Below are 10469 nucleotides of genomic sequence, written 5' to 3'. Positions count from 1 at the left end.
AAGATTTAAACGTTTACGTATATTGAAAAAATAAAACCTCATTCTTTGCAGATATATAACAAGATAAATATTGTACACTGTGAAATAATTATTTGCATATAATAAATATAAGAAAAAGTACAATCATGGGTATTATATAGAAGAATGAAATGCTCAGATTTCAAATAATTCATTCAATAATTATTGGTCATAAGTAAAGCACAAAAGTGGAAAAATCTTTAAAGATTTAATTTTGAAGTCGATAATAAAACAACTGATATGTTCCATATCCTTGATAAGTGGTGTCCACTAGTGATCCGCTGTCATGTCTTGGGTGTAATAGCTGCTTTAATTTTTCCCCGTTTGATATTATCTTCTGTTTATTAATTTTCCTTTGTTTACAGGTAAAATTAAGAGACATTAGAAATTGTGCTATAAACACACCGGCTATAACTTTTAATGTTCAAGAAAGCAATCACATAATGGAATTAAAAATGCAGGCAAATGTAGAAAAATTGCGATACACATTTCTTGAACAAAAATCTAAAGGACTAACAAAAGTATGTAGTGTTAAAAATATAATAGCCTTAACATTGATGTCTTATGACAAATATAATTATCTATTATATGCTTAAAGTAACTGAAAAATAATATATTTATTAGAAATTAATGACAAGATTAATCCGAGTGTCAAAAGAGGTTCCAGGAAATTTGATTTCACACGCTATTTATTCTTAGGGATCATGCAGGTTTTTCTAGCATAATAATCATTAAATATTTAACCACTAATTTCTATTTATTAGGCCCGGTATGGCTGGGTGGTTAGGGCGCTCGACTCGCAATCTGAGGGTCGCGAGTTCGAATCCCCGTCACACCAAACATGCTCGCCCTTTCAGCCGTGAGGGCGTTATAACGTCTCGGCCAATCACACTATTCGTTGGTAAAAGAGTAGCCCAAGAGTTGGCGGAGGGTGGTGATGACTAGCTGCCTTACACTGCTAAATTAGCGACGGCTAACGCAGATAGCCCTCGTGTAGCTTTGCGCGAAATTCAAAACAAACAAACAAATCCTATTTATTTTATAGTCATGAGGCAAATCACTGCACAAAATACAGCTTTCGATGTCAACAAATAGTGTTGAAAAGGTGAGCTTTTATGTCTCTTTCATACATGTTTAGACATATTTTATGTGAAACTTGGGATTGTTTTCTATTCCGCGATCTGCTTGCCGTAGAGCTTCCTTCCTTCCTGTCATAAGTACACAAAAAAGAAAAATAACGAAGTTGAAGTAGTGAGTTTAGTGGTTGAGTTTGACTTTTTTTGTCATTTCGTTATGCTATTCTTCTATTTTTAAGCAACAAAATAAAATCAAGTCAAACTGTGCCAAGATCAACGCCAAACCTCCAATGAATATAATGGTTTTAGAAGTAAAAGAATTAAATTTTGAAGGGATGCGACAAGAATTAAATGTTGTGAAGCTGAGTTATTTCGAGACACTGATCAGATGTGGGAAATTTTTAAAGATAAAATTATAAATATTCAAGGCAAACATATCCCTTATAAAAAATAAAATGGTATGTATATTAAAGCAGAGATATAATGCTCACAAAGAAAAACAAGCCTTGAGTTTTATTATAATTGTATCTTATCATTTTAAACTTTGTTGCAGAATTCTTTATGTTAGCCACGCTGATTTCTATACTGATTAAAACTGAACGTTGAATTAGCTTTAGATATTTCAATTTGGAGCACTCAAAGAAATCCATAGTTTGATAGTTGTTGTTTTTGAGCTATGACAACTTCTGTAAGTAATGAAGGTTCAAAGGATACCATATTATCCCCAGCTAATGATCTGGCTGAATGAGCTATGTAAACTGTCAAGTGTACCTTTGTTAAATTTGTAATTCGGAACTAAACTGAATTGGATAATCACCTGTGAAATTCTATAATAATACTAACCAACAGATCACAATAATACTGAATATTGCCCTATCTTATTAATATAATTTGATTAATAAATATAGTGGAGTTAAAACTGAACAGTAAAAGGATGCCAATTTGAATGCAGAGATTAAGTTTAGCTCAATTATGCATCAGCCATACTTGGGTCTAAGTGTATAGCTACTTTGTATTTTTTTAGGAATCAATCAGCACATGATGTGGCATAATATGTCAGTTTTCTCAAGATTTTCATAAACTGTCTTCTGTAAACTATGTTTATTATACTTGTGTAAAATAGAAAAATGTTGAGTATAAGACATAGGTATGAGGCAATTCAAGAAAAGTACATCTTTATTTAACAGAATACATTTTATGATAAATACAAGGAGTGCAATCATATAATTATTATAATATGCTTTTATTGCAATATTTTGCTCACTTTCCTCGACGACAAATCATATCTATTTTCAGATGGTCGATCCAAGTATGATATAATCTCAACCTTACTTACACATCTGAAGTAATCTTCAATCTAGATATTAATCCGTTAGTTGATTTAACTTTTGTATCAGAAATTATTTTCCATCAGAACCTTTGTAATAGTTTTTTTTTATAACTGTTAAGTGGACTAGGATTCTGAGTCCTTATTCTCAGAGTAAATCAAAAATGAATTCTCACATTTTATCTACATATATGTAAATATGTCAACTAAAAACTATTTCAAGATTTCGGATGCCTCTTTTCTTTTACTTCAGCCATTCAGAGAAAGAAGTAACAGGTGTTCTGTCTAGCTGATTCTGAATGAGGGTTTTAATTTGGTTATCAAACCTTAATTGTAGCCGCCATCCAATTAACTCCACAAATAAGTTGGCAAACAATTCCACTAACCTGCAAAATAACCCACAATCACTGATATTGAAGGTAGGTGTGGCTTGACTAGTGATCACCAGGTTCTTAACCATTGAGCTGTTCTGCGGGCAAGTGAATTTGATTTTCATCATTGTTTGAGCCTCTAGACGAGGAATCTGTAAAGTGATAGAAGTAGTCATTGTCCTGAGAAAGAGAGGCTTTCTACAGTCACAGGAGACATGTGGGTTATCCATAGCTAAAAGAGTGGATACAACAACCTCATTACCATAACAAATAATTTGAGGAGATTGTATCTGTTTTAATGTGCTCAGACCAGAAGCTTGACAGTTATTACATGTAAAACGACCAAATATCTGAGGTGAATCAAAACAGCAGAAGGGATCGGGAATTGAAATAGCTGTCTCTCTTACCACATGTGATAAATAACTATTAACAACCTGGAATACAGTGGAGTGGCAAGTGTCCCGTTTATTTATATGATGAATTTCTTTGCCTTCAAGTCCTATAACATAAAAAAATATATTTGATAAAATGTTGATTTTCTGAGCTAAACAGAACATGAAAATGAAACGTGAATTATAGTAAAAGTACCTTCAGCTATATATAACAATAAAGTCAACTTGAACTCATAAAATCAATTAAATCGTAACTTAAAGTATTATGTTGTATGTATAAATGGTGTTTCACAAGAAAATCTATTATTGTCATGGCAAAAGGGAGGGAGTAACCGTCTGTTGACTTGCCAGTTCTTTTAAAGAAGTGGAATGAAACAACGTTATAAAAAATATTTTATCTTTCACTGTTCATCCCAGTTGATAAGTTCTAGTATTGAACAAAAAGCTTCTTTGGCAGTAATTTGCGGATAACGAAAGAAATATCTGAAATATTATTTTTAAGCGCCTATGATTCTGAGCCCGCAATGGAGAAATGAAGGAGAACATGAAAAAAACTTCTGTAGTTAACGCGATTTTTATCACAAATTTTAATATGAATAATCATATGTATATGATACATGAAGAAATGAGACAATTAATTTTTTAATATTACCATTAGTGTTACTGCATGAAAAACGTTAATTAAGATTTGACACTCAGATCTGGTTTTCAGAACTAATATATTTAGGAATGTTATGTTATTAACAACCAGGTGTCAGGAATTTAAGAAATAATGTCTCTGTTAAGTTTTATTTGTTTGTGTGTTTTAGAATTTTCGCGCTAAGCCGCACAAAGGGCAATCCATGCCTAGCCATCTCTACAAAAGAGAAGGCAACTAGTCAAAAGCATCACGTGCAAGGTGGTTTGATGCTTCATTTACCATGTGAAGCAAAGTAGGAAGCTACTTTAAATTACTCGGGCTACCAAAGAAAGAATTTAAAGAGAAAATGTTACCAGCTAAATCAATATAAATGTTCTTTAATTTTATGAAAATTACGGATACATTAGTGACATCCGGGAAAAATATTTCCGGAATGTTTTGAATGCTTCATGAAACAGGGAGAAAATATCATAAGCAGAAGAGGCTTATGTTTCCCAACCTTAAATAAACGCAAGGCAAATCATCTTCTACATTTGTATTATTGAGAATTCTCGCTTCTGCATTATTACAGCTCAAAAATACACACACTGTATGTATTTGTGCCTGTCATCTTAACAGACAATTGGGGATATTTTCACTCTCAGTGTAAAACTCAATTTCGCTCAAGAAATCAATGAGCAAAAATGTGTGTGACTTGGAATTGGAAAATTGATTGATGAGGATGTGTAAAAAATGTCGAAGAAGCAATAGAACTACAAAGAATCTTGAAATCATTAGCATATTTAGTCTTTTAGTTGAAACAGACTGGGTTTGTTGAATTTTTTGCAAAGGTACTTAAGAGTTATCTGCACTAACCGTTCTTAATTTGGAAATGATACACTAGAGGAGTTACTCAACGTCACCCTCTGCCAACTCTTAAACTAGTGGGATTGATAATCATGTTATAGCGCCATCATAGTTGAAAACACGAACATGTTCAGCGACGGAATTGGATCCCGCGACACACAGAGTCGAGCTCCCTAACCACAAGCAAATTAAACCAAGGATTTGTCGATTGCAGATCAGCAACAACTTCTTGAAGAAACTTGCCAACAAGATTATAAGAACTCATGAAATAAAATTGAACAATACACTATGAGTCCATACTCCTAAAAGACATTTTGGGCACTTCTGAAGGCATCATTTAGGGTGAAATTTCCAATATTTTTGCTTTCTACAGATGAGTACACAATACCGTGTATTTTAGTTAAAATTAAATTTAAATTCAAACCATCCGACTAAGGAGGGTTTGTAAAAGTGCTGGAAAAGATGTTGAGTTTAGTTTAATATTAGTTATTCTCTCATAGTCCAAAATGAGAAACAAGACTTCTATTAGTTAAATTCCTAAACTATACTGCAACTCAGAAATTAGAAATCTTAAGAATTTCTGTATCAGTAGTTGCCCTGTATTCTGTCCACTCCAAACTCTTCCACTAACTGAAGGAGAAACTGCCATATTTGGGAAAAATTCATTATTTCAATAATATTTTGCTGGCCGATGCAAAACTGGTACTGTTTTATCAATCTCTGCAACCATAAATTGTACTTCATCCTGAATTTTGAGTGTAACTTTTTTGTAACTTCAAATGGAAAAGGCACTTGTAGCGTTATCAAGGGGGAAAAATCAAGGAGTAAACTAAAAAACGAACTCAAAGGATATAATCATTTTCATTCTGCAATAATATAATTCATAGCCTAGCTTTCACCTTATTCTTTAAGCAAGAGATTAGCACACTTGCTGTCAACCTAGAGCAGAAGTTAAAAATATTATTTATCATTAAAGACACATAATGCTTATAAAATATATTCACGTTTCCCAGATCCAGAACATGTTCCCTCTAGATCAGTTTTCATTGTTGTTTATAGAAGAGTGAGTTTTATTTCTACCAACTGTATAGATGAATACAGGTTTGGAATAATCTGAATCTTTTTTGAAAAATTTGGGGTCTTTTACATGAAATCTGTGAACCAAGAACTGACTAGAGAAGAATGGCAAAATCTCAATACTCATTGGAAATATACTTTGTAAGGTTCAATATCCAAGCCTGACTTTATTTTCCAAAAACACCACAGATTCTAGGATCATGATCTCAAAAAGACTCGGAAAATATAGAGTCAAAGAAAGTGGTTTTGAGTGGCGTAGATTTCATATAAAATATAATGTTATATATTGTTGTCACGATATTATGCTGTTCATATCACTTGATTCAAAGAACATTTTTATTCCGCTATTTATGAATTGTGTGTGTCACATGAACATTATTGAAATTTCTCTGGAATGTAAGATTAAGTAACTTTGGTTTCCTTACAACAAACAAATATTTTTACTTCCCTATAACTTTTGATGAGAAGCATATCAATTTACCATTCTGTGTTTTTCTACAAAAGGCATTATTTATATTATTTGTGGCATTGTCATAAAATAATCAGTAAAATGACACTTAACACAAATTTCTTGAAATAATTACTTTTTATTTGAAAGATTGGTTAATCGCTGGGGTCACTCATCAAGCAAATTTTTAATCCATGATTAGATCATACTGAAGAGTATTTATGTTTTGCCTTCGACACCCTATATTTCTCTCTTGGGTGATATGTCTTGGAATTATTCAATACATCGGAAGCAAACGATTATTTATAGTTGCTATAATTATAACGGTCTACCTACCGGTGATGGTATGTATTAGATACCTCAGTTTTAATCAGTACATTGCGAATAAATAGAAATATTTATCTAAGTGTAAAAATTTCTAAGATTTTTTATGATACGAATAAAAATATGTAGATATACATACAATGTTGCCTCTTTAGTGTCACATGTTGTTCCAATTAAGTTTAACGTTAATCATGTGACTAGTTAAGACTCTGTACAGCTTTCGGAAAGGTTAAGAAAAAACTCTATTATCAGTATTTTCTGGTTCCACTTCCTGATGGTAACCTGATTAATTGTGTTGGTATTTGCTAGTTAGTTCAACTGAGTTTCAAATGAATGTAATCATAAAATGTTACATTGCATCAGTATTTGCTCGTCAGTTGAACTCCTAGCTTGGCCAACTAAGTACACCATGTCTTTCTTGAGTAATCATTCATATATATATAGACTGGAATAAATTGCAAAACTAACATTATCCCCAAACGTTTGCAATAGGTGGCATTTGTGTAATGTTAGTGAGGTGAGAAACAATTAGGTACTCTTATCGATTTCTTGCTTTTGGAAACTGTAATTGCGAAGTTATAAATAATCTATGTTATATATTATGTGCTATAAGCTTTTATTAGTTTTCAACCAGCAAAAATAAATGCGTGTTAAATTTTTCATTTACTGTGCCCCCCTGTTGACATGCTATGAAACTTTTAGCTATACTGCCTTCTATTATTCCCTAGACTAAGCTGCGTTTGGCTAACAGGTGAGCTTTCAAATTAAGAGGTTTGTAGAATTTTTATCATCTCAGATAGCATTGCCATTCCTTGACCTCAATATAATGTGCATTTATATTGGATGGCGTCATATTAAGTTTACATAAAAATGATGCTTCCTAATGAATGCAACCACATTGGAAATATAATACTTGTTATGGTTGTTGTTAAGCACAAAGCTACACAATTGGTTATTTGTGTTCTGCTATCCGGAGTATCGAACCCCGATTGTTAACGTTAAAAGCCCTCAGACTTACCTCTGAGCCACTTGGTTAGAAATATCATAAAATAATGGCACCTATGGATATAGACTTACTGAAAGAGGTGCAATAACATAGGCAAATGGACTCTTCACTAGGCACAACCGTGTTCTATATCTGTCGGAGTTTAAAGCTATTAAATTCTAGATACAGTAATTAATTATTAACCACATCCCTTCAAGGGTATTAGTATTTTCCTTTAAATAGACTACTAATTTTCCAATCTCCTCATAACTCATATATAATGATTATCTTGTAATCAACTAATAACTAGCCAGACTTCTGCATCAATTATATTATTATCTGTAATCACCATGCAACCTCGATGAAAGAAGGGTAAAAGACTCCTAGTGAAGAGTCTGGAGTTACAGAGTTTATCTCTATACACCCAAGGTAATTGTCTTGGATGATTTCGACAAAGATATAAGATAAAGGACAGAAATAAGTTCTGTAAGGACCAATAACAAAGTGGGTTTTGGGCTACAGTCTGATGGAATAGTCCACTTGTTGCTGGAAGACCCCACTTCTACTAAAAATATTTTAGAAGAATTCTTGATACAAGATATTAAAAACCCTATAACCCGAGCGCTTTCGAAAGGTGGACCTTTCTTCTTCAGGGGCTAACTGCAGTTATACCGATTATTACCGAGAGAATTCCTCGTGTTAACTTAACTTATTCATAGCCATGAATCTAATAGAATTAAATAGAATGTTTTATAGTTAATGTTGTTTTAAGATAACCTTGACAGTTTCAATATAAATGAAATGTTCAAAAGTGTATAAATGAAGAAGTTATTTGATGTGTATTCAGTTGTCTCAGTGTGAGTTCTTTATTCCGCACGTAAACTTCCTCGAATTATTGGCTTGTGTGCTCCGCTCGCGACAGCACGACCCGAAATCCAAATAAATTATTTTCTAACGAGTGTATAGTCGAACCCAAGAACCAAGCCCACGGGCTGCTCACATGTCTATTAAATTGGTGAAATAACTGAACAGTAGGTGCTTTTTTGGAGGTATAGATAAATTCGTTTTATTTAAATTCTATAATTTGTTTAATCATTCAATAATAGTTTCTCGTCATTTTTGACAGGCTTTTATACTAGTATTGTTATAAAAAACGTCTGTGAAAAAAGGGCTTATATTGATTTGCCCCAATGAAAGCTTTAAATAAATAAAATCTATCATAAAATGTCAATTCTGTGGCAGTTTCCATCAAAATCAATGGCACAATTAAAGGATCTGTGAAGATGTTATATATATTTCCCCTAATGACACTATGGCTACTAGATTATGTAAAATTATATTTAATTGTTACAGTTAGAACAGTTTTGTAGGCCGGATACTTTACAGCAGGTGTCTGTGAGTTGTTGGCGATAAATTTCAACAATACACAAACAGCAACACAGTCCACTTGTTTTGAAATAATATAAGAAAACAGGTCAAACGTATATACACATGTTCGTTACACTGATGGTTATGACAGTTGTATCCAGAGCTTTAAATAATTGTATATTTTTCGTCAAACTGGCTGGTTCACTTACTTTAGAATACAACTGACAAGACGAATTATTCTTCTCTGCTCTGTTATTAAAATACAGTGTGTGAAAATGTTAATTTAAAAATCGCCCCTATACGTTGTTTATCGCTAAACTCACAATCATCCAGTCTAGATGTAAATATTAATTTTTCGACGCGTATTTATATACTGACAGAAGTCTAGAACATTCCACGCAATACTAGATATTCAGACGCAATAATACTTAATTGAAACAATAAGAAAAATTCAGAAAGTTGTAGTAACATGACGCGACAATATAACAATTGCTAATTCATAACAACTGAACGTACACGCTACACAACTCATGATTGTAAACAGTCACGTAAACAAACTTGCCATAAACTCTCACCTCTAAAAATACCCCCCCTCCAGTGTCACAGCGATATGTCTGCGGACTTACAATGCTAGAATCCAGGTTTCGATACCCGTGGTGGGCAGAGCACAGATAGCCCATTGTGTAGCTTTGTGCTTAATTACAAAACAAACAAACTAAAAATAACTAAATATGACACCTGCGCTGTATAAACTATCAAAATCATAACCCTTGCATTAAACATAAACAGAAAGAGTTGTGTATACCTAACAGCTACACGTTGCTTTGAGCACAAGCAAGCTTCGTTGTGTCATGGAAATAGAATTATAAAGTGATTGTGGGTTTGAGATTTAAGCATTTTTGTAGGTTTTTAGTTTAGTATAAGGAAGTAGCTGAGAATTGCACTAATTTTTAAGCCCATTTGAAAATTATCCGCTATACCAGTAAAGGTCTGGCTCGTTAGACTACACAGTATAAGATATTCAAGCTAGACCTTCGACACCTCTCACTGAACAGAATGAAGCGCCTACGTGAAATTGATTGCAGCGGTATACGAATGTTTTTTGCCAGCGAAAGAAAAGGATTGGCACATGACAACCAAGGTACAGTACTACGTAGCTTTGCTGCTTCAATTGTAGAGAGTTGTTTAAATTAGCAATATAATTTAACAATTAGTAACTTCTCTGCATGTAGATAGTACAGTACTTTACTATAGTGAAATATCCATATTTATGATAATTTCAGTCTAGTCCCCATGCAGTGTTACAACAGAATGATGATTTGTTGACTTTTCATTGAATATTTGTGGATTATATGTGACAGCCATACAGATTGTTTAAGCTATATTTCATGCAAAATTGTTTCCAGATTTAATTTCGTGGGTATTAGCATTAGTATGTTTTGCATGCTAATTGTACTTTGCACAATATGTGTTGGCTCTTGATTTCACAAATTAGGATCCTCCCTTTCAAACATTCTGAGTACGGGCCTGATTATATATATATTTATATTTATCTCACAATAGATATTTTTTTATAATGTACCCGTTTCGTTTTTAG

General features: G+C 32.9%; 1 protein-coding gene across 2 annotated transcripts in view; it reads right to left on the bottom strand.

Moving 5' to 3' along the window:
* Nucleotides 1-2252: 2252 nt before the first annotated feature.
* Nucleotides 2253-10469, bottom strand: part of LOC111085780 — a 15647-nt gene continuing 7430 nt past the window's right edge. For both annotated transcript variants that reach the window (XM_022385977.1, XM_022385976.1), the window contains exon 3: nucleotides 2253-3291. In XM_022385977.1, the coding sequence (XP_022241685.1) occupies nucleotides 2666-3291 (626 nt within the window). In that variant the 3' untranslated portion in view covers nucleotides 2253-2665. The remainder of the gene's footprint in view (nucleotides 3292-10469) is intronic.

Source organism: Limulus polyphemus, unplaced genomic scaffold (genome assembly GCF_000517525.1).
Source record: "Limulus polyphemus unplaced genomic scaffold, Limulus_polyphemus-2.1.2 Scaffold615, whole genome shotgun sequence".
NCBI classification, from domain to species: Eukaryota; Metazoa; Arthropoda; class Merostomata; order Xiphosura; family Limulidae; genus Limulus; species Limulus polyphemus.
This window is presented reverse-complemented; position numbering and strand designations above follow the sequence as displayed.